Here is a 25,969-nt window from a genome sequence, read left to right on the forward strand (position 1 = left end):
GCCATCTCCCAAAGCTTCTCTTTGCGTGTCTTTGTGGTGAGACTTACAGGCTTGTTTTGCCTAACAAAAGGAAGTCAGCCCAGAAGGAAATAACAAGAATAACATTCTAAGCCCACCTAATTCATCTCAGGATGGTGACGGCCATCTGGAGTCGATCCCAGTGGCATCGGGCACAAGGCAGGAGAAGAACGGGTAGCGGCCCCAAAAGCGGTGGATCTCTAACTGTTTCTTCTGAGTCCACCCTACGCCATAACAAGGACCCTCACAGCCCCCTTTCCCCTCTCAATAATTTAAACTTATGGGAAACCAAAAATTGTAATAAGAATCCTTTGTGAGTGGCAATCAGCCCTGGGTACCTCCTGGCAGAAGCCTGGTCCCGGACTTTAAACCCGTTGCTTCACTTGTAGACTGAGACTAAGCTCAGCATTTAGCCATCTTAAAAGCTAAAGGGCAACGTCCTCCTTGAAATAGTTGGGGGACCACCCAGAGACAACAAGGGTGACACTCCTGGGACAGGGGATTGAAGGGCAGCTTATTGCAGCCTCCTGGAAACTCGAGATCCTCGTATCCCTCAAGACTGCAAGCTGTTGCCCCTGTGGTTGGGTCCTGTGGTTTCCCCAGGGGCCTGCGGACCACCAGTTTAAGAAAGTATTGCACTAATTGGACAGGTTAAACCAAACATCTGCAAAGAGAGAGAGGCAGAGTGAGACTGGCACAGAGGGCATACTCACTATCAGCGTGCCATGCAGATAGCCCTGTGAAATGAGGGGGCCACCCAGAACCCACCAGAGGGGGGCACACTACCTCACACAGCCTCACTCGATCACTCAGGGCTACATTTTTAGGGTGTGGGAGATGTCACCGTCACACGCTTAAGGGACAGCTTCAGTGCTTTGGAAAAGCAAGCAATGCCACCCAGAGTCGAGAGGGGGCGCTGTTGTTAACATCATCTCCCTTTTCACCAGCACTTCACGGGGTTCACAGGTGACCTCATCTCCATATCCGTCCTCAAAGCTCCGCCCCTTATAAAGTGGACCCGTGGCTGAGACTCCCGCAGCTCTGACGCCTTTGTTTTTCGCTCACTTGTTCCGTTTCTTTATCACCATCATCATCATCACTGAACGCGGTCATCACAGCCAGCGCTCGAAGTGGAGCCAAATTACTGGTGGCCTCTTTATGTTCGATCAAAGAGTTGGGGGGGGGTGTTTGAGTGCTTTCGCTAAACAACCCCTGAGCTCAGAGTAGTGCATGGGGGGGGGATCACGGTGGTACCCCAACCCTTTGATTTCACTCCTCTGTTCTCTTTCATTGTTATCAAGTTAAAAAGTGGAGCTCCCGAAGGAGACATCAAGCAGATGTGAAGAGAGAACGGAAAGTCCGCACGACACCAACCGGGGGGCCGGTATTTGAACCCACGCTCAAATATTAAAAAAAAAAAACAATAAAAACAGGGGGTCGTTTAGGAGGTCTGTGCTTCTTTCCGTAGTTAGGGCTGACAACTTAGTGCTCCGTGTCTCCTTTGCAGGAGTTGGCTGACCAGTGCTGCCCCCTAGTGCACAGTGGTAGTAATTCTGGATACAAACGAAGCCGACCGCTGCACGTTGTCCACCTACTGTACGTATGACCTTAGCATGTCGGAGGCATACGACTATTTATTTATTTTTTTTTGCTCTCCTTTCTTTCATTATGGTTATGGTTGACTGCCCCCCCCCCACCCTTTGTCCTAAACTGAAGCCCCCTCTCCAGATGCAAGGCGCTATACAACACGAATACGACTCCCATGGCTGACTGACAATACCCAGAATGAAGTCAGCTGCACAGGAGCTCGGTCCGGCCAGCCAGCCGGTGGGCGCGTGATGTTTGCTGACTTTTCCGAAGTGTGCAGCGGGCGCCTCCTCGTGCGCGGTGTGTCACCCCGGGGGCTTTCCAGACATTGTCTCTTTAAAAGTCTGCGCCTGCAGATCCCATTAGAGGTGCGTCTAAAATTTCCTGATGATTAATAGTGCGTGGAGGCAGGGCAGGGAGGCAGAGGAGGAGGAGGAGGAGGAGGAGGATCTCCACATGTGGCCGGCCGTCTCCTCCTCCCCATCTCTCACGTTACAATCCTCACACTTGACGCCCTTTAAAAGAAGGGGCCGGCGCTGGCAGTGGGCTTTCACAAGCTGGACAGGAGCCTGGAGACAAGTGAGGATGTGTGGACCCCTGTAAGACTTCTGAAGGTGCCAAGGAAGGAGGTGTCTTGAACGTCGCTAGCCACCCAGTCTGGCCAACTTGTAGGAGCGGCATCTGGTGACAAGCGTGTGGAGCTGACACTCCGTGATACTCAAAAGGGGACTAAGAGAGAGCCAAAGGAGGAAGAACAAGAAGAAGAAGAAGAAGCCATTGGCGTGCACTACTCCCCACCCCTGCGTGCTTTTTCCCTCCGCTCCTCACCATGGATCAGTCGGCTGGCAGCTGCATGAGGAGCTCGCACCCTGGCACTCCGCTCTGGGGCTGCATGCGTAACCCGCCCCCTGCCATCCCCTCATACCAGCAGAGCCCTTTCTCCTTCCACCAGAAACCCGAGTTCCTGGCCTACACGGACTTCTCGCCCTCCTGCCTGGTCTCGGCACCTCACAGCTTCCCCCGAGAGGAGCGGCTCTACGTGGAGCAGCACCCGGGCTTCCAGCGACCCGACTGGCAGTTCTCACCCAACCGGCAAGACTCGGGACTGCCACCTGTCATGGTGAACGGGGACATGGAAACGAGCGGAGCGAGCGCACCCGTGGCCCGGCCGGTGGGCTGCCTGGATGGAGGCTACACCACCCACCGACTGGCGGCGGCCGAGTCAGAGAAGAAGCCCACCCGGCGGAAGAGAGAGCTGGCAGGTGAGTTTAAGTGGGGGTGGGGGGGGGCAAATAATGTGGAATGGCTAGCGGGTGGGCTGAGACGGGGGGATTAAAAATTCATATTGCATGACATCTGTGGGCGCCTTTTGTGACACTCAAGGACATCAATAAGTTCAAACAATGGCATCGAAAAATACGATCAAAGGGTCCAAATGACAAAGGGTCCACCGAGCCCACTTGAAACGTTTGATGAATGAAGAGCCAAGGTGACGTATGGCTTGAGTGGCCTCTTCTCACCACACTCTCTCTAATGGTCTTTGATTGGTGGTCTTGAGAAGGCGCAGTCAGTCCTCAAATAAAGAAAGCTTAATGTCAGACCCCCGGGAAGTGTACTAATTTGAAATTTGGAACTCAAAGCACGATGGCAGTAAAAATGCCTGTGCTGCCCCCTAGAGGTCCCACCCAGAACCAAAAGTGAGGATAACCCACCGGCCCAGTGCTGCTTATGAGGACATAGGCGGGTGGGCATAACTCAGAGCCTGGAGGAAATGATGACAGACATTAGAGGGGCTCCGGTCACTGGGACTCACGGAATGCCCGTGGCACTTACAATAGCCAGGGATGCCAGTACAACCGGAAGTGCTGCCTTGATCAGAGCTGTGATGGCAGCCACATTGATTATGAAAATCTGGGCACTCATGCCAACCCCCTCGGCCTCCCAATTATTTGAATCAACTGAAGGATTAATACAAGGTAGGGGCCCTTGTTTACAAACCAGTTCAGGGTGACGGGCACCTGGGGACTCGCTTGGCAGCATGGGTCACATGGCAGGAGCCGACCCTGGATAAGTTGCCTCCCAAGTTAGGGCACCTTTGCATTCACCCTGGGCCAATTTCCACACCTATCTTGATTGTAGGCAGTGATTAAGGCTTTGGACTTCAGACCCTAGGGTTGTGGGTTCAGATCCCACTACTGACACCAGTGTGCTGCTTGAGCTCCAAGTTGGGGAAAGAAAGAAAAGTAACCAACTGTAACTCCAAGGAGTCAGCCTGATAATAAGATCATCCCAAATCTTAGAATCAGCTGAGCGAGGATTAATAATAGTGAGCGCGGGGTCACGGGCACCTGAGGACGCCTTGGCAGGGTAGGTCACAAGGGAGGAACCCACCCTTCTCATGCACCCTAGGCTAATAATTTACACACATGTCTTGTGTGTAGGCAGGCAGTGTGGCACAGTGGACTTTAAACCATTTGGGCTAACATCCCACTGCTGACACCATTGTGTGACCCCGAGGCGAGTCACTTCACCTGCCTGTGCTCCAACTGGACAAAACCAAAGAAATGGAGCCCACTGCACCTCAGATGTTCTACGGCCCCCTGGGTAAAAGCGTCAGCCCAATTACCTGAAGAAACTGAGCGATGATTAATGATAGTGAGCAGTCCTTTAAAAAAACACTTTGGGGGTCCCGGGCACCTGGGGATTGTCTTGGTAGCTCAGATCTCATGACAGGAACCGACCCCGTTTGGCGTAAAGCAGGACACATTTTCCTGTGCCCTGCAGGACGGGCAGATTACCCACCTGCAGTCTCCTGATGGTCACATTTCTAGCACATTCTAAGCCGGAGTCTTGGGGGTTTTGACAGAGCAATTCCGACATGAAAGTAGGCGGAAATTTAAAGCCGAACCAAACAAACACCCCACTTCGTATTTGTGCGTTTGCGTCTGTAAATGTGTGGCTGTCACCATAAGCAGGCACTCAACCTGCGTCCGCACCCAATGGTGAGCTCGATGTATAATGAAGTGAAGGCTATATAGCGCCTTTCTATAAGGAACACCATGACAAGGTGCTTGCATGTTCAGCTGACACTGTAAGGTCTGCCATTAAAATGGGCCAGTTTGATGGCCATGGTCACCCTTGGCGCTGCATGCCAAGTTGGGAGGGGTGGGGGTCTTCACAGTCCTGTGCACTCCGCTGAGTTTCAAAGTTCTTGCTGTTGTGTAAAAGACCACTTTAGATCATCCACCCATCTGTCCGTCACCTAAACCCATTTATCCAAAGCAGGGAGGCAAGGAAGCTGGAGCCTAACCCAGCAGGCAAAAGGTGCCAGGCAGGAACAAACCCAGAGGGGGTGCCAGTCCATTGCAGGGTACGTAGAAAGCAGTGGTTGTCACATTAAAAATCCAAATTCATCTTCCCAGTCTGTGGAGCTTTGACCACCATGTATTGTAACTGGAGTCTTACTGGGCAAGCATCGGGCACAACTCCCAGGCAGAGAGATCAGACACACACACAAATGTGCACTCGGGCCACTTTAGCATCGCCAGTCCAACTAATCTGCATGTATTTGGACTGTGTGAGGAAATCAGAGCCCCCAGAGAAACCCCCCATGGACACGGGGAGAACATGCAAACTCCACACAATGAGCACCAGGGACATGAACCCCAGCCTGCCCAAACACTGCTGTGCCAGCCTGCCTTACCAGTTCAGTTATGAGCCCAGGACTTATCTATTCCCTCTTCCATCCATTTACTTAATGGTTTTATTCCAGTGTATAATTCCTTACAGCACTGGTAGCAATACTGGACAGGACCTTAAAACGTATCATTTAATAACAATCATTATAATAATAATAATAATAATATAATATCTCATACATGTTTACATTGTGAGCACTCAGACTTGTGCTGCTTGCTTTAAAAATGACATTCTTGGCGTTTGTATTCCTGAGGGGCTCAGTGGCGCAGTGATGTGTCCTCCCAACTTCAGATGCCAGTCTGGTCAACGCCTGAGTGGACTTTGCGTCTTCTCCCTGTGAGTGTCTGGTGGGCTTTTTCTCCAGCTACTCCTGTTTATAATCCCAAATGAAAAAGAAGTCTGTGTGTGTGTGTGTGTGTGTGTGTGTGTGTGTGTGTGTTACTTTAACTGGTAACACTAATCTGGCCAAAGTGAGTGAGTGTGCCCTATCAAGAACTGGCACGCAGTCCAGGGTTGGTTCCCACCTTGCACCCACATCTGCCAGGACAGTTTCTGTTCCTCAGGTAGGCAGATTTAGGAAATGAATTAATGTGTTTGTGTTCCTATTGAGTGAACTTTTAATATTAAATTTATTGTCACCAGCTCTACCATTTAAGTGAAGTAGCTGGTCACCTAGGATGGCAATTTTCTAAACATTACAGAATCTGACTTACAAACACTTGGACTCAATGCAATAATCTGATCTTCGATAAAATTTAATATACGGACATCAGTGCGTATGAAACTGAGACCCTCTTTAATAGGCTATAAGTTTATCAGCTCACTTGAAACACCAAGAGAGACCCCCTGCTCCCACTCTCCACTCTTCAATGTAATATATGTATAATGATGCCCTCGTAACTGTACGCACTATATGTGTATAATAGGGATACATAAAAGGCTTGGGGTGCCGTTTACAGTTGGCCAAGGGGAAGCAAACATGCTGGAGATGACCCTGAATTTCAGCTGATGAGGCGGTTAGCACTGCTGTGCACTGCAAGTCCCGGGTTCAACTCTCATGACCACGCGCTGCCCTTGTGGAGTCTCCTCAATCTCTGAGTGTCTGAAGGCTCTGAATGACACTCATGTGAGGCAGAGAATGATTGAGCTGGCACGCCGTCCAGGTTGGCATCAGCCTTGAACCTGATTTTGCCAGCCTGAAGTCTGCCCTATTGTGACCCTGAAAGAGATAGACATGGAAGGCACTATATAAAAGATAGATAGATAGATAGATAGATAGATAGATAGATAGATAGATAGATAGATAGATAGATAGATAGATAGATAGATAGATAGATAGATAGATAGATAGATAGATAGATTTTGGTATAGTAGGTAGGATTAGATAGATAGATAGATAGATAGATAGATAGATAGATAGATAGATAGATAGATAGATAGATAGATAGATAGATAGATAGATAGATAGATATGAAAGGCACAATATAAGAGTCCTTGTGAGAAGGTCTATTTTAATGCTGTTATCACAGTCCATCCATCTATACTGCTCGGTGGCGCAGTGGTAGCGCTGCTGTCTCGCAGCACGGAGATTTGCGTCCCGGTTCCTCATCTCCCCCGGTGTATGTGTGTGTGTGTGTGTTTGGTGTGTGTGTGTATTCGTTTAAACAAAATGACACAGCACTAAACAGAGAGATAAATAATAGTATTGAAAATCGATAAACGATATCGCCCTGAGATTTCGCTCATAAACGATATCGCTCCTCTTGCCCGTTTCTTTGCCGCACTCAGCGCTGATAAGTCGGAGTGACCTGTCGGTATTTTACGTTGCGCGCGGAGTCACTTAGAGAAATGAATAAAGAAATAACTAAAAGCAAACACACAAGAAATAAGAAACAATACATCTAATAACACGTGTAACTGTTTAGACTCTCGTTTTATATTTTCATTTATGATCACCTTTCCCAGACCTCTTTATATATTTGCGTATTCGTTGCCTTTTTGTGACCGGGTGGCCGCTGTGTGGCGCTGTCCGTTATGCTCACATTCTCTCTTCAGATGAGGGGGTCCTTCGTGTCATTTTACTGGGCGGTGGGGTTCTTTGCAAACATTTTCATTTGTAGAGGGGTCTTTGCATGTGAAGTTGGTTCTCTGGGCATTGACAAGATTCCCAGTATGTGGACAAAACAGAAATGTTTAATGTCTTATCATCTGTTCGTCATCTTCCCTGATGCGGATCTAAATAAATGAAGGTTCTTTCTGGAATCTTCTTGCGGATGGCTACCCTATGGCACTAGAACAAGAACATTTATTTTTGTAGCATACAAGATGTTAAAGAAATAACAATGCACAGAAACGAACTAACGCACACTTCTATATATACCTAAGAGATACTGAGTCCTTGAATACAGAATTGCTTCTCCAGGTCTCTAAATGGCGCTCCGATATCATTAACATTAGACCATTTAAAACAAGAACGGGCCAATGAGCCCAGCACAGCCCGCCAGTCCTGCCACCTTAACTCAAGTCGACTTCTGAAGGAGTCGCTCCGAAGGTCCACCTTGGCGCCTTTCTTTTCCTGTTTATTCCTCCCGCCAATCCATTTTCTAATCCACCCATCCGGTTCAGGCGACCCTGGCAGTACTGGGTGCAAGAGAGGAACCCCTGCTGGACCAGGCGGTATAGCAGGGCACCGTTAAACCCCGTGCGCACATTAATACGAGTGCGAGTGCAAGACGACAAAGAAGCGCCATCGAGTCCTGCTGGCTACACTTAAAGAGACAAGGTTTAAATAAATACATTATTATTATTAAAGAAAGAAAGAAAGAAAGAAAGAAAGAAAGAAAGAAAGAAAGAAAGAAAGAAAGAAAGAAAGAAAGAAAGAAAGAAAGTTGAAAATGATGTCTGCCTTCGCGGCCTCCATCCCCAGTTTTAAAGAGTCAGCTCACAGACCGCCGACCACCACCCCACCCCCGAAACACACACACACTTAATAACGCGCCTGGACGGCTTGCTGATTTGATGAACTTATGAAAAACACGAGGGTGGGGGGGGCCGTGGCGGGATTGCCGTTTATCCGGACGCTTCGGAATTTGGGGACTGAGGGGTTTTTTAAACCACGGTTGTGGGGCGCTTGATCATTTTAAATGACTTTGAACTAAGTCGGTCACAGAGTAGCCCCCCTCAGGTCGCCGTGAAGGACGGACAGCAAGGCTCTACGGACAGGGGGGTCCCAGCATTCCTTGAGGAGGGGAACTTTTGTTTTCATTGGAGAGTCTATTTGATTAAAGGGTGGGGTGGCCTTCAGTAAGTCTGGGGGTGTCTATGGGGGGTGTTTGTGGAAGTGATGATTTGATTGTAATCGTTTATTTGTCATTAATGTGTTATTGACGATTTAAGGGCACCTTATGGTTCTTTACTGGGTTCTGTGGCCCCAGCATTGCTTCATCAAGCCCCACTGCATTCTGGGACGGCTTCTTTGCGCTTTGAAAACCTTCTAGGAAAAAAAAAAGAAATCTTTAAGGTTTGGTGGGCTACCTAGCTTTGTGCCCAGTGCTATCAGGGTGGGCTCCAGATGAACCCCAACAATAAAATGTTACATTGCCTCAATAAAATGAGAAATACACTTAAGGTGACTTGTGATGGCACTGGCTATGAAAGGCGCTATATACAATGATGTTGATACCTGTTTATTAACGACTGGGTCCCACTGGTTTTAAATCACTGACCCAGTAACCCTTGGAAGTGACCACCATGTGATTTTACCCACTAAATTTCAAACACTTTGCCCACTATGCCACTGCTGGTGCCCGAACCATTGCTGACTGGCATCATTCTTTTTGTAGGCTGAAATGGCTGAGTGAGCAGTCGCCAAGTCTTTCACAGCTGGACAGTCAGGGTGGACTTTCACCCACGTCCGCTTTTAGCCCCCAAACCCCCCCCACCATGGCTCCTGGTCTGAGGTATCGGTGGCCAAGCGTTCATCAATGAAAACCTTCACCTCAGGTTCACCAGCAAGCCGCGTGAAAACACCAAATGTTTGGGCACCTGCTGTGCTGTGCCATTTGCCAGGGGGGGGGGGGGGTCTCCCGGCTGCACCATCTGCTAGCCGCGCCGCAGACCCTCAGAGACTTTCTCTTCCTTGCAAGCCTGAGAATGAAGACACATAAACATTGAAGAAAAAACATCCCATAGGCCCCCCCCCCCCCACGCCAGTGAACGGCTGCAGGCCCATTTTATGAGCCATTAAGTCTTTATTGCAGGACTAATGGCGGCAGGTTTATGGGGGCTCTGAGAGCTACCAGTCAGAAACCTGGCCAGACTCAGCAGAAGAAGCCTGGCACCTTCTCCATTGGCCTTGTGGCACCAGGTGAGGGGACTCCAGGTGTTCTCAGTCTTTACTCCCCAGTTGTCCCAGCATGTCCCCCCCCCCCCCCCCATTTGCTGCTAGGTGATGTGGTCAGGTCACTAATTGGCCCACTACTGACTCCACATCAGTGTACCTCGGGGTGGGCTTCACCATACTCTCTGGGGTATCCTCAGGTATCGAAGTCCTCATTTGCTCCAAGGAAGCGTATGCCCACCCGGACCCCCGTGTTGGCGTGTTATCAGACCATAAGGAGTCTGACAAACCAGAAGAGACCACTCTGTCCATTTGTCACTCGCTGTCCTCATATCTCCTCCAGATCAGGGGGTCTGCTTCACTCCGTGTCTGTGTAGTTTGCTTCAGATTCCCCCAACTCTTTGTGTAAGAAAGTTCTTCCTGCCTTCAGTCCTAGATGGCCTTCTCCTTCACTTTCACTGGTGTCCTCGATTCACCATCAATCTGAAGCAAGTCTGATGGATCTGATGGTCCCCACCCAGTCTCCTCTGCTTGAGACCTCACATCTCCGCGTCTGTCACATTAGGACGTGTCCTCGGGTCCCCTGAGCCACCTGGTGCTGGACCTCTGCTCTGTCCTTCTTGTAGACTGGTGTTCCCCTGGTGGTGACAATCTGCGCAGTCCACACGTCACCTCATGTCACCTCACGACTGGCACACACCTTCACCTCCATCACTCACCTGCCAATCCTCTCCTTCCAGAGAATCAGGACTTGAGCTACAAATCCGAGTCGAGCAACAAAGCCCGCAAGGAGAGGACGGCCTTCACCAAGGAGCAGCTGCGGGAGCTGGAGGCCGAGTTCGCCCACCACAACTACCTGACGCGGTTGCGGCGCTACGAGATTGCAGTCAACCTGGACCTCACTGAGAGACAGGTAAGGGGGTGAAAGGGGGGCACTGAAGGGGGCATTCGGCCAATAGATGTTGGCACAGCTACTGCACATGGCAAATGTGCCCGTAGACGGTTGCCCTTATCTGCACTTCACGTTTCTTGAATTTGCACGGTGGTGAATATCAAAGTATATTGAGGTTTGTGTTAATAAAAGAAGTGACGAGGATGGCGACCCCGAGAGCTCCTGTGCCACACAGAAATAAACTGTGGGTGCTTAATGGGCTAAGTGGGCACCTCATAGAATAGAAGAGACCATTAACAAGAGTACACACTTTAAAATGAACGTGACAAAGCGGTCCCTCAGGCCGAGGGCATTTTTTGGTGAACCCTAACCCATTTCTGGCCCCCAAATGCAATACATATGAAGTTTTGAGAATCTGGTAACATAAATAGCCATGAAAAGATGGTGTAGTCACATGAGGTGTCACCAAAATAAATGTTGGGGTACCAGCTGAGTCACCCCGCTCAATTAACGAAAAGAAGTGCAGCAAAAATCACACTTGATTTGCACAGCCAGACAAACAAATTAAATATCGGCCTTCAATAATCTCGATGTCAGCTCTGGAGCAGAGCCCCGCCCTCCAAGCTTTTGGCCCAAATGAGACACCAGATACTGCATGTGGTCCTCTGCCCGGAAAGGGGCGGAGTCAGTTGCCCTCACTGGGCATCTCCTATCTGTGCTGTGGGAATAGAATGCGATTATACTGTGAGTGACAGCGCCCCCTCTCGTCCCGGGGTGGTATTGCTTACCAAGGATGAGCCAGGAGGAGGTGATCCTCAGATGCCATGTGTGACAATGGGAAAAGATTTGTGAAATGCCAGTGGCAATCTCGTGGCATACAATAACACACGGGCTCAGTTTGGGTGTCCCTCATCTGTCATATCCTGTTAGGTCGACTATTGGACTTTAAAGATTTCCAGTTTTTCCACATATGAAGGACCTTTTTAAAGCAAAGAGGACCATCGTTATATGCAAGGAACCTTTCCCAGAATTGGCTTGGCCAAGCAAAGAGTCCACAAGAAACCACACCACTCAATCAAGTGCCATTTTAGAACCAGGGCTTGTAATTGTGTAGGACCATCTTCATGGCAAGTGAGCAGAGGGGACTCACGAGGGAGTGAGAACTTCTTCATTCTCATTATTATGACATGCGGTGTGGCACAGTCAGATTCTCTCTGATGCCCGGACTAAGTGTCCGGTGTGTTCCGCCTTTGGTGCATTCATGGGAGAGGAACGCAACCCGACGTCCGACTGTCAGCTCGAAACCTCAAATGCTTGGGACGCCAGCAGAAGTGCCGTTTGACACCCTGGGGTGCCTGCCCCGCTCCCCTCGTGAAATGAAAGGTGCCCCACAGGTTCTTGCCATAGGGGAGCCGGTTTTGTTTCCCCAGAAAACCGTCCAGAACTATTCGAAGAGACCGTTTGCCGTCATTGCTCTAAAACAGAAGAACGTTCAATTGTCGAAGGCGGGCAGTTTACGGACGCGCTTTTAGCGCATGCGCCCCGACGCCTCGCTCCATTGGTGCCGTCCGTGTCGTTAGTCTCCGTTAGTCTTGTTCTCTACCCGCACGCGCTTCGGCTTTTAAAACTGTCCCATTGTACTTCGGCTATATTTTTATTTTTAATAAGCAATTGCACCTTGTTATTTATTTCAAAATTTTTTAATATATGATTTGCGGTAAAGTGTTTGTTTAAAAAAGAAAAAATCGCACAGTTCATTAAATACAAAAAGCACCTGAGGCAGCATGGCGGGTGTTACGGCGCACCTGCTGCTTAGATCGTTGAGTACTGAGAAAAGCGCTATATAAATGTAATGAATTATTATTATTATTATTATTAGATCAGCGCCGAAGGTGCAAAAAATGAAACGCTGAGTAACCGGCTTGGGTGGGGGCTGTTCGAGGGCACCCCTTGGAGGTTTGTAGACTCGCTGATAGGCACACTTTAAAGCACGGACCAGGGAAGGGTCCCCTTTAGGTGGGCTAATAATGTGGTACGCACAGGTACGCATAAGGCAAGTGCGGGGAAATACGGTCACACTTCCACCACCCGGTATGGTTCGGTTTTTATAAGCAGGTGCAGTACGGGGTTTATTTATTTATTTGTTTGTTAGTTTATATATACACCACCATTTATAATTAAGTTTTTGTTATCTATCTATCTATCTATCTATCTATCTATCTATCTATCTATCTATCTATCTATCTATCTATCTATCTGTTATATAGCGCCTTTCATATCTATCGATCTATCTATCTATTATATAGTGCCTTTCAAATCTATCTATCGATCTATCTATCTATTATATAGTGCCTTTCATCTATCTATCTAGCTATCTATTATATAGTGCCTTTCATATCTATCTATCTGTCTGTCTGTCTGTCTGTCTGTCTGTTTGTCATATAGTGCCTTTTACTATCAGTCATCCGTATGCAGGTATAGGCAGTATGTCGGAGCGGTTTAGGCTTTGAATCTGTGAAGCCCCCCTAAATCAGAACCCCCCCCCACCCCCGACACTCTTTCACCAGGAGTCACTTCACCTGCCTTTGCTCCAAATGGGAAACGCAACGATTTTTTTCGCAAATGATAAGTCGCCTCGGAGATGAATCTTTCCCCGCTGTGAGGTGGCACCTTTCTCTTTAAGCGGGTGATATTTGTTTCTATTCTGTAGGCTGTTGGTAGAGAAGCGATGTGCTGTTTCAATTTAAAAAGAAAAATGAAAGAAAGAAAGTTTGTTAAATTAAAGTTCGCCAGTTTGAAGGTATAAACACATTAACATTGATTCTTTGAAGTGCGATAATCCGGTGTGATATACAGCAAATCAGCCACGACACCGCTCACCGCACAGCCCTATGCAGGCAGACCGTCACGTGTGTCGAGACCAGGGGCAGATTAAGAGTCTGGTACCCACTGGGCATGGGCACCTCCGATCAAGTACAGATGAGCGATTAAGGGTGAGGGGCGCACGAGCTACTGCCGGTGCCATGACAAGTGAGAAAATCACATGATGTCCGCAGCCCGAAGGTGTCGCCTCTCCGTTTTGTTTTCTCAACTGGCTCCACCACAGGGTGTAGAGAAAATGGGTAACCCGTCAATCCAGTGCCCACGTGGGAAGATCACCGGTTGTATTTATTTATTTACTTATTCAGCGAGGGCTTTTGTTTCGTTGTTTTTTTGACCCCCACTGACGGATGCAGATGTGCAGACACCGCCGCCATCCTTTGCCCATCTGGCTAATCCCACCTGCCCCCGCCGAGGCGCCCCTCTTTAGCCACCGCGTATTCTCCACATGTGCGCACACCGAACCCTCGCTGGTGGTCGTGCGGCGTGTCTAGAGTCCAGCAGCCCCCCTTCGCGTTCACGTGGCAGGACAGTCCGAGGGTAAAATTCTCTGCAGCTTTGCGAGGCAGCGCCCCCCTCCGGCCACACGCAACTTAGTGGTCGGGATCAGGCACCGTTAAATGTTCAGTGCCCTCCATGGGAGATGCCAGGGGGCTGAGCGCTGGTGCCATGGAAGACGCTGATCGATGTAGATAGATAGATAGATAGATAGATAGATAGATAGATAGATAGATAGATAGATAGATAGATAGATAGATAGATAGATATGAAAGGCACTATATGATAGATAGATAGATAGATAGATAGATAGATAGATAGATAGATAGATAGATAGATAGATAGATAGATAGACAGATACTTTATTAATCCCAAGGGGAAATTCACAATGTGGTGAATTTGTATTTTATTTCTGAATGTGGGACCGTTTGTATTTTTTCGGCTCGTTGTTTCTTATTGTAGTTCCGAGTTGTGTCTTTCACGTTTAGTCTTCTCTTTAATATTTGACCTTTGTTGGTATTTGTTGTTATTTGTGGGGTCTTTTTCTGTGCTTTTCTTCCTGTAGTCCCCTTTTGATTGGCACATCTGGAGTGTGGGACAGGTGCCCTATAAAAATGCCTTCTGACTTTTGATGTGTTCTTCATGGGGGGCACAATGCCCCACACATTGTGGGTCCACACCCAGTTATCTGTGTGGAGTTGGCGTGTTCTCCCCGTGTCTGGGTGGGTTGTCCTCCCTCACCTTCTAAGGCATGCAGGTTAACTCAAGTCTGAATTGACCCCAAGTGGTGCCCCCTTCAGGGATGGTTCCTGCCTAGTGTCCCCTGATTGTGGCACTAGGCTTCAGCTGCCCCACAGCCCTGCCATGGACAGGTGGGTCTGAGGATGCCATCTTAAGTGGTTTTCTTGATGACCATGTAATGCATTTTGTATCCAGAGAGGCCTAATCCTTCATCCAAGTCCCTGAAAGGCACTATATACAAATTATTAGTATTCAATATATGACTACAGAAGGGAGAGAATCACCCTGCTTTGGTCACAGTCATGCCAACCCTGTTGCCCGGTCCAGTGCAATGCCAGACTCTCATCTTCCACCTCTGCTCCTTCTTTTCTTAGGTGAAGGTCTGGTTTCAGAACAGAAGGATGAAATGGAAGCGAGTGAAAGGTGGGCAGCCTGCGTCCCCCCAGGAGCCGGAAACAGACGAAGTGGACTCAGCTGCTTCCCCTTGCTCCGAGTGACCGTGACTCTGCTGTGCCACACAGATGCCCAGCCAGGCCTCGCACAGGCGATGAGCTCTTGGACTGACGGACATTTGCAGATTGAAAGAACTTCATTTTTCCTTCTATGGTGTCCCACAGAAGAGAGAAGAAGCGGCTCTGATTGGGCACAGCCAAGGCCTGGAGCTGGATGTACCCCTGCTGCGGTGACGATGCCTCAGGCCTGCTGACATGCCAAGCTATTTATGATACACTTTGGAGATGGCTGAGGTGAGGGCCAGGAAAGGAGGAGCCGCTGCCAGTGACGAGAGCTTGTCGGCCCCAGAGACGTGCCATGCCAGCCTGCTGTTAGGGGTCTTGGCATCGGGAACAACAGCAGGTTTACAGGGGAACTGAAGAAGACAAGGAGGGCAACAGGCTTGGTCTTGGATACGATACACGAAGGAATATTCTTGGGGGCTCCAGCGGCCCACCACTGCCTGACCTTGATGAATGGCTATGAACTGGCCTTCTGTGCGTGTGTGTGTGTGTGTGTGTGTGTGTGTGTGTGCATTTCAGTGTGCACCTGAGAGTGTGTGTGCAGAAATGCACAAGAACTCAGTGCCAGTGTGCATATCTGTATGCGTGTGAGTGTGAACGCCTCACTTAGTCCGAGGGTGTGTGTGTGTGTGTGTGTGTGTGTCAGCACATGGCTTTACCAGCAGAAACTTAGGTGGCCAGTTCTAAAAACACGTCTTCTCTCAGAAAGAAATCACTCTGCAGTGGCAAAGACTTTGTTAAACCCTTCTTTTTGTCCCTATTGCTTTCCTTATTTTAATAATAAAAGGAATCTTTTTTAAGAAAATAAAATGTTCAGAATATTTGCTCTGTTTTTATCTTTTATTTTGCTTCACCGGCATTCAAAAGACAAAAAGGGCTCACACAGATAAATAGATGTGAAAGGCACTATAATACAATAGACAAAGAGAATAAAAGCACTATATGAAACTAGACAGAAATATGGAAATGTAAGGCATAATAAGATAGATAGATAGATAGATAGATAGATAGATAGATAGATAGATAGATAGATAGATAGATAGATAGATAGATAGAAAGTGAAAAGCACTAGATAGATAGATAGATAGATAGATAGATAGATAGATAGATAGATAGATAGATAGATAGATAGATAGATAGATAGTGAAAGGCACTATATAATAGATAGATAGATAGATAGATAGATAGATAGATAGATAGATAGATAGATAGATAGATAGATAGATAGATAGATAGATAGAAAGTGAAAAGCACTAGATAGATAGATAGATAGATAGATAGATAGATAGATAGATAGATAGATAGATAGATAGAATAGATAGATAGATAGATAGTGAAAGGCACTATATAATAGATAGATAGATAGATAGATAGATAGATAGATAGATAGATAGATAGATAGATAGATAGATAGATAGATAGATAGATAAAAAGTCATCGTATCTTAGTTTTGAAATTCTGTAACACAATAAAGGTGCTGAATATGTAGAAATGTCACTATATAAGAAACTGATATGAAATGCAATGCATGATAGGAAATATGGTAAACAGATAAATAGATTGAAAGTGAAAAGTACTAAATTACAGTTAAATGGCAAAATTTGAAAAGCACTACACCGATATATAAAAGGCATGATATACTAGTTATGAAAATCTACCACTTAATAGATATATAAGAAAGGTTCAATATAACAGATTGATATGAAGTGCGCTATATAACAGAAACAGTGCTATATACATAGATGAACAGTTTGAAAGGAAATTATTAGTTAATAATAGTTAAACAAATATGAAAGGCACTACACTGCGGTGGGCTGGCGCCCTGCCCGGGGTTTGTTTCCTGCCTTGCGCCCTGTGTTGGCTGTGATTGGCTCCAGCAGACCCCCGTGGCCCTGTAGTTAGGATATAGCGGGTTGGATGCTGGATGGATGGATGGAAAGTCACTATAAAACAGATGGATAGAAAATGTCTCCGGTTCCAGTCACGTGCTCCCGGTACAATGACGTTCTCACGCGCACGCGCCCCACGGACTTTATTGCCAGTCCACTTGTCTCGGGGTGAATTGACAGAGCGGTGGAAGGATGGCGACGTTGCTCCAGTGTGGCCGGTGGCGTCGGTCCTCAGCAGAGAAGTGGACGGCGCATGCGCCGTGGTAGCTCTGCGCGGCGGCCTCGATTCTCACTTTTGAGTTTCAAGAGCTGGCAGCCCCTTTCTTCCCCATTGTCTGTCCCCGTGTTTTCTCTGCCCCTTTGACTTTGCCCAGCTGTGCTCGCTGCTCTTGTAAGTGAAGTGTTGGGGCTGAGTTGCTGTCATCGGGTCAGGGTGACGCAACCGATGTGACTGAAGAGCAGAACGCTCACCGGACAGCTGCAGGTCCAAATGTAGAGAGCCATCATTGTCATCTTTGCCCTTTTCTCCTGTCCATCTTCATCTCCATTTCGATCTCTTGTCCTGCATGTCCTCTTCCAGGTGGGCCACGATTCAGGTTCGGAAAAAATAAGCGAGCCCTGAAAGGAAGAGCTGGGCGGCTTCGCCCCACACCATCGCCTGGATAAGCGATTTATTGGAACAGAGGACGGAAATGGCGTGTAGGTAGTGCTGAGTGTTGGGCGACGGCGTTCGCGCAGGAAGCTGCTGCTGCTGCAGGTACGGATTTCTTTAATTTCCTGCTTCCTAAAGCAAACACGGCTCGTTTTTTTGTGTTAAGCCGATTCCCTGGGGGCAGGGCTGGATGTTGTGTTCCATCAGCTGAGAGGGCCGGAGTCTGCTGCCCCCCCCGTGAAATCCCCCACCGTGAAACCCCCCACCTTTTGTGTGGACCGGCGGCACAAGGAGAGCCCAGTCTGCACCCTACAGCCCAACCACGAAGGGGTCTGGAATCGTCCAGATGGAAACTCCCAGAAACGAAAAAGTGACGTTATTGAATAACTGAAGGCGCTATATAACCGTGGATTAGGATTTCAGTGTAAAGGTGTGTGGTAGCAATGTCACGTGGAGTAAAGGTGGCAGCAGCAGCCCTTTGGCAGTTTTAAATGTATATAGTGCCTTTCACAGCAGTCATTCACTGAGAGTTTTTCCAGATGATTTTTCTAGCAACTTTCACACCGAGTGATGCGCACGGCTTTCTGAACTTTTTAAAGCGCCTTTCACACGTGATGGGCTGAGACTTCCGAATGCTGTGAAGCAGGCAGTCCGTATAGCGCCTTACAGCGAGCGTCTGTCCGAACGTGGCAGTCCGTGTTTTATATATAAATGTAATGAATTATTATTATTATTATTATTTTTATATAGCGCCTTTAACACGAGCTCTCAGATAGTTGCCAATGTTAAGAGGAAAAAATCATTTAATACCTACTTTCAAACTCTATATATAGCGCTTTTCACAACAAGCACCGACAAACAGCTCCCTGTTGTGTTTAGCGCACTAATTAAAAATATTTTACATAAAAACGAATCGCCCGTGTGATCTGACCGTCCGGCGGTTTTCAGTTTCACTTCTTTAGCTGCGGCTTTTTGCAGTCAGTCGGCCGTTTTTTCCTCTCGTTGATCTCCTTGTTACAATTTGCTGCTTTTTTTCTTGTTCTTCTTTCTTTTTCCCAGATACATAAAACTGAGCTCGTCCTTACCCAAATCTTCACCCCTGTGCCCGTCGCCCTCCGAATTGGCGCAGATTCCCCTTTTATCCAGGGCCCACCGCTTCCCTCCGTTACTTCACCTGCGCTTTATCATGGCGGTGCCCCATGCGGGCGCTTTTGGGACTTGGCACAGGTGTACAGATCTACCGCCCGGGTGGGTTCAATCTGTGAAAGTTTGGTTTGCGCCAACATTGTATTACATGTGGAGTTGATTGAGAGACGACAGCTGCGCTTTTATTATGCCAGGTCCCCCTGCTGCTTTATAAGACCTTTAGAAATACACCTGCGCATGCGTTTTGATTTTTATCATAACCCGTAACAGCCTTTAATCGTATCCTAAAAACGTCCGTTAAAGACAAACAAAGGGGACACGGGCGCGCGGCTGGCACCGCTGTTTGTGCTGCTCTACACTTAACAAATCCCGGTTCCTTAATGGCACTTTGTGGGCACTTGTAGAACCGTTACATTCTCCAGGGGCTCCACGGAGTGCTTCCCATGACCAACCGCATCACTGTCTGCTGTGTGTCTCTGACCGTAAGGCCCTTGGGGACCCCTCTGACCCCCGAGCAGAAAAGACCTTGGGGACCCCTCTGAACCCCGAGTTCTTCTGAAGCTTCATAACGCACTGGTGAGGCCTCGTCTGGAATGCTGGAGAGACTGAGCTGAGTACAGGGCTACAGGCGATGAGTGATGAGAAATGATTAAAAGTTTAAGGTGAAGAAGATGAAGAGAAGACCTGAGTGACGTTTTTAAAATGATGAAGAGAATTAGTCCAGTAGACCGAGACGGTGACTTTAAAATCAGTTCAACAAGAACATGGGGACACAGCTGGAAACTCGTGAAGGGAAACTTGAACACAAACATTAGGAAGAGAACAGACAGCACGTGGGATAAGTGATGATTAAGTAGTGTGGTGGACAGTAAGCCATTAGGGGTCTTCAAAGATCACCTCGATGCTATTTTGAAAGAATGAAGTGGACAGGACTGGCGAGCTTTGTCGTGCTGAATGGCCTGTTCTCGCCCAGATTGCTCTGATGTTCTTATTTAAGCGACGCACCCCCAGAGCCCACGGCATTGCGGCTGCCACCACCCCTGCGGCCGCTTTGTTACGCGAACATCTGGCAGAAGGTTCAGTAGCCTCCAAAGCAGTTCTGGCAGGTTCTGCAACAGCTTCTAGGTGGTCCGCACTCTGAACCTTGTGCTGCCCCCCTGCCCCTATAGTTTATTTTATATGCCGTACACTTGTTGCTGCCGTTTTAATTATTAGTTGTTGTTATCTATTTATTACTATTTCAAATTATTACTATCTATACGACTATTTATTATTGATGCAAATATTTATCTATTTTACTATTTCTTTACCTGTCGTGCACTTATCTTGCACCACAGTGGTCCTGTTGTTTTGTGCCACTGTATGTGCTGCAATGCGGCGTATGGACGGTGTGACAATAAGAACTTGAACTTGAATAAAGAGCCATTTCATTCTGGGAGGGATTCTCTGCATATGAAGTGGTTTCTGTGGGATTTTAAAGTGTTTCTAATTAGTGGAAAAAACAAATTCTGAATTTTAGGAAAGGCACTATATAAATAAAATGTATTATTATTATTATTATTATTATTAATACCTAGCAGGCTATATACCGCAGGATGTGGGCAGATCAAGAAATCACGAAGTGCGCCTGCGCGATTGTGTGCCTGGTATCAGAGTGCGGTGCCTGGCACAGACCGAAATAAATTAAGTTCGTTTCTGGAACCGTCATACGGTGGGTTCTTTTCGGAACTGAAAATGTTTCACCTATGAACCGCTTCGGCACCTTTAGTTTGAAGAGTGTAAGTGAAGTTATAAATGGCACCACCAGCCCCTTAGCTTTACTTGGAACAAAAACTGCAGCCAGACCCAAATACGGCGGGTTAGGAGGGCGCAAAACAGCTAACGGACTGACGATTTACAAATGTTAAGGTGGGGTCCAGTCTCAGAAAAATACCAGCCTGGGTGGTCTCATTTCACAAATCATGTAGAAATTGGACCGGAATGACAAATTTTATTTATTTTTGATTTACCAGTTGATTTCTTGAAAAAAAAATCCTCAAACAATCAAATCACCATTTAATGGAGTTATGTAACTCTCTATTTAAACTGCAAGACTTGCAGATGCCTGTGGTGGGTTGGCACCCTGCCCAGGATTGGTTCCTGCCTTGTGCCCTGTGTTGGCTGGGATTGGCTCCAGCAGACCCCCCGTGACCCTGTGTTCCGGATTCAGCGGGTTGGGAAAATGGATGGATGGACTTGCAGATGCTCTATAATGGTGGTGATAATCTGGTCATATTTTTTTCAATAAGAGACCCCCCCCACCCCATAAATAAATGCATTTGATTTCTGTTACTGAAACAAATCGACAAGCATAATACTATCACAATTCGTTGAAAAAGAAGAATAATGAGTATTTTAAAACATTTACTTATAATTCCTTTACACCTTTTCGTTGCTAATGTATGCAAATAATGCAATTTAACCATCCAATCGTCTCCCTTCTGGCTTCTCGTCCCAAAGTCGCGCGCGTTAAGTTGATTGGCAACTCTAATTGGGCCTTAATGAGCTAGTGTAGGCGTGGCTTGCACAGGAGCGCCGTTCGTGTCCTGCGCCTGATTGTTCCAGAATGGGGGGTTAGAAATGCCCCCGATAAACACTGAGTAGATGTTACCTGTATAAGATATTTAGCTCCAGGGCTCCTAATATGACATAGCGATGCATTTTAATGTCCCGTGTGTCTTTTAAATGTCTCCATTGGTAATGAACGTTATTACACATGGCTTTACGTGGATCTCTCGTTGTTTTTGTTTTAAATGGCTTCAGGTAAACCTCTCGTGCCTATTTTTTTTTTCTAGAAAGATCTTCACACAGCTTTCCTAGACTGTAGAGAGCCTTTGAAATTGAGCTCCTCTGTAAACCACAGCGGGAGAGCAGACAGTAAAAACAACAGTGTGGAAATCCCACCTGAAGTGCGCACACTAAAGACACACACCTGCGAGGGCGACCTTAACCCTGGCGCTACCCCCGTACACGCGACTCCGAGGTGCCCCTCAGCTTAGCCGTCTAAAGCACACAGAGCAATAGGGAACTGGTGCCAAAGACACCAACACAAACCGCGATACCCATACCAGCGTCTCGGATCTCCATGCTCGAAAAATCGATCGATGCCAATCCGGTGCCTCGCGACTCTTGGACCAGTTGGTGCCCGTTGAGTCCACGAGGTCGCCGAGACGCTAAGCCGCGCCTGTTAGCAAAACGCTGAATCTCTGAAGGGGTCTTTACTTTTTTCTTTTTTTTTTGATATATGGACTCGGGTTGCCGGGTCACAGCTGAGAAACGTCCGTTTAAATTAGAGCGTGTCCTATTGGGGTGAAGGTCTCCCATCTGTATGCTGTAAAGTGCCTGCAAGTGCTTACTCGGGAAACAACTCACTCCCGACATCAAAGACGCCTGGCATTCACAGGGCCATCCGTGCCATCGAGCGACAGGAGTCGGGCAAAGGGCGGGCGAGGGCGACGCGACCCACGAGGGGCTTTGGGTGAAAAGGGGCTTTGAAAAAAACTCTTTGATCTCAACTCATCCGTCCTCGGGGGCACACGACCCTGGAGCAAAAATGGGGGTACAGCCCCAAACTGGAGATTGGGAGACAGAATCGTGAGGCTGAATCCGAATGAATTGACAAGTGAAAAATCAGACAACGAACTGAAACGACCCCCGGCAGACAGACACCCCAACTCTACGGTCTGAGAGATATAAAAGGCACCACTTACAACTAAACAGGTGGATTTGAAAGATACTGTATATGAAAGACAGACTATATACATTCAGGCACTATAAAAAACTATATGTGAAATACAATATGATAGATAGATAGATAGATAGATAGATAGATAGATAGATAGATAGATAGATAGATAGATAGATAGATAGGAAAGGCACTATACTGTATACTGTAATAGATAGATAGATAGATAGATAGAGAGATAGATAGATAGATAGATAGATAGATAGATAGATAGATAGATAGGAAAGGCACTATACTGTATACTGTAATAGATAGATAGATAGATAGATAGATAGATAGATAGATAGATAGATAGATAGATAGGAAAGGCACTATACTGTATACTGTAATAGATAGATAGATAGATAGATAGATAGATAGATAGATAGATAGATAGATAGATAGATAGATAGATAGATAGGAAAGGCACTATACTGTATACTGTAATAGATAGATAGATAGATAGATAGATAGATAGATAGATAGATAGATAGATAGATAGATAGATAGGAAAGGCACTATACTGTATACTGTAATAGATAGATAGATAGATAGATAGATAGATAGATAGATAGATAGATAGATAGATAGATAGATAGATAGGAAAGGCACTATACTGTATACTGTAATAGATAGATAGATAGATAGATAGATAGATAGATAGATAGATAGGAAAGGCACTATACTGTATACTGTAATAGATAGATAGATAGATAGATAGATAGATAGATAGATAGATAGATAGATAGATAGAAGGCACTAATTGATATGGAAGGAGCAATACAGCAGATATAGGGCACTATGTTACATTATTTCAAATACACCGATAGATATAAAGTCACTATATTATAAATAAATAGATAAAAGGCACAATATACTATCAATAGATATATATGAAAGGTATAGATGTGGAAGGAGCTATACAGCAGATTGAAAGGGCACTATTATACAATATTTCACATTATATAAAGGCACAACATAATAGAGATAGATAGATAGATATGAAAGGCACTATATAACAGATAGACAGATTCTCAGCCAAGCTTAAGTCGCCCCAAACGCTCTAGGATGCCAGGGGCGCGGCACTTTTAGGTAACGACCACCTTTTCCTATCTACATCGGAGGCCCACCTTCCCCATTAATGATCGCAGTCAGAGGGGCCGTTTGAACCCGGGCCAAGCACGACTCGGAGTTGTCGGGGCTACAGCACGTTCGCGTGCAGGAACAAAGCAGCTTTTGTCGAGATTTACTCGAATATTTGGCAAATATGGAAAACGCCTCTTTCCTAATCCCAGGCATCCCATTAACAAGCACATCCTGGCCGAGGGTCACTGTGCGCGGTTATTTCGGGAGGTTATTCCTCATAATAGGTTCTCATTATAGTGAAAGGCAGCGAGCTTATTGCCTTCCGCGAGACCTGAGATCGCACACATAGCCCGGCTGATCAGGACAGAATGGTGCCCCCCCCCCCATTCTTTAAACCCGTTATCGGGTCCACGGCAGGGAACTTCTGTCAGATTGAGGTGTTTGATATCATGCAGGCAGCACAACGGGCCGAGGAGTGAAGTCTTCCGCTTGGCGTCCTTAAGGTCCGAGCGCCCGCGATTCGGAGCTCCGTGACTTCGAGTTCGTTCGACCCGCCGATTTTCTTTTGCCCCTCGAGATCATCAGATGCACGTGACCGAACATACCTTTGTATTCAGGTTATCACGTGGACTGGGTCAGGTGGGGCGGAGCCTAATCAGGCAGGAGCGACGCGCATGGGCCATGAGCCTCATGGCGTAAAATAAACTTAGTGACAGAGGTGAAATATGAGCACATATGCGAAGATAAAACAATAATAATTCTTTATTTATTTGTCACTATCAACACAGACGGTTATTGTTTTTAAGTACAGCGTCTTCACAAAGTCTTCAGGCCACTGGATTTTTTTTCCCATTTTGTTTTGTTGGCTCCTTGCGTTCAAATCATTGAAATTCTTTTTTTGCTTCATCAAACAACACTCGACAGACTAGAATGACAAAGCGAAATGAGGATTTTAGGAATTACGGTAAATTTATTAAATCTAAGAACAAATGAAGTACTGTATCCCATTGGCCCAAGTACTCCGCCCCCTCATTCCGTACTTCAGCAGCCATTCCTGCCATGCGAAGTCTTCTTGGTTTGACAGCACAAGCCTCACACAACAGGATTTGGGAGATTCCACCATTCTTCTCTGCAGGTCCTCTCCAGCTCCGTCAGGCTGGATGGAGACCACCGGTGTCCACTTGTCTAATGGGGTTCAAGTCGAGGCTGTGGCTGGACCACTCAGAGACTTTCCCAGAGTTGCCCCCATGCCATTGCCATGCCATCTTTGCTTTGGCCCACCATGAGGTGCACAGAGCAGGTTTCCATTAAGGGCATCTCTGGACTTTGCTCCATTGCCTTTTCCCTCAAGCCTGTCTAAGCCCCCCAAGTCCCTGATGCTGCCACCACTATGGTGTTGAGCAGACGATAAGCAGCGCTTGGTTTCCTCCAGACGTGATCCTAATCTTGGTTTCATCACAACACCAGAGAGTCTCGTTTCTCACAGTCTGTGACTCCTTTAGGTGCCTTTCTGTAAACGTTAAGTGCGCTTTCAGGTGTCCTTTATTATGGAGTGGCTTCGGTCTGGCCAGTCTGTCCTAAAGCCCATGACTGGTGGAGTGTTGTGGTGGTGATTGGCCTTCTGGAAATTTCTCTCACCTCCACACATATTCTCTGGAACTCCGCCAGAGTGGCCATTGGGTTCTCGGCCGGCCCTGATTGCTTAGATTGGCTGGGTGGCCCACTCTAGAAGGAGTTGTGGTCACTCCAGACCTCTCCATTCCAGACTGATGAAGACCACAGTGCTGACAGTCCTGACTCTGTCTTAGTCATTGTCTCCCATGGGACCTTCTATGGACGTCTGTGAGCCTTCCATAATGAGTCCAGTCAGATGAATTGACCAAAGGTGGGCTCCAGACATCTCAGCGATGGTCAACAGAATTCAATGCAAATTGAGCCAAACTGAAGGGTCTCAATGCTCATGTCACCGTGAAACGTCACTTTTATATTTCAAATAAATTTGCTTCATCATTCCTGGGATTTGAGTTTTGTTTGATGCAGGTGTGATTTTAGCAGAAGGCTGCAACGTCACCAAATGTGAAAAAGTGAAGGACGAGAAGACTTTCTGATTTGGTGACTCAAAAAGTGCAAGGCGCTATATACCTCTGTGGCTCGTATCCCCCGACCCTCTTCTCGTTTTCTAGCCTGATGACTAATGTGGCGCTCTCTCGATCTCTCAGTCCCTCCTTTAACTGAACACACACACTCACACACACGCACACACC

The 25,969-nt window shown here is 47.0% G+C and overlaps 1 protein-coding gene across 1 annotated transcript; it reads left to right on the top strand.

The window, feature by feature from the left end:
- Nucleotides 1-1,851: 1,851 nt before the first annotated feature.
- meox1 (mesenchyme homeobox 1) lies at nucleotides 1,852-15,665 on the top strand. Its single transcript, XM_028818801.2, has 3 exons — nucleotides 1,852-2,867; nucleotides 10,384-10,556; nucleotides 15,029-15,665. The coding sequence occupies exons 1-3, from the start codon at nucleotides 2,435-2,437 to the stop codon at nucleotides 15,149-15,151; spliced, it is 729 nt and encodes a 242-aa protein (XP_028674634.1). The 5' UTR covers nucleotides 1,852-2,434; the 3' UTR covers nucleotides 15,152-15,665.
- The last annotated feature ends 10,304 nt before the right edge of the window (nucleotides 15,666-25,969 follow it).

Source organism: Erpetoichthys calabaricus, chromosome 14 (genome assembly GCF_900747795.2).
Source record: "Erpetoichthys calabaricus chromosome 14, fErpCal1.3, whole genome shotgun sequence".
NCBI lineage: Eukaryota > Metazoa > Chordata > Cladistia > Polypteriformes > Polypteridae > Erpetoichthys > Erpetoichthys calabaricus.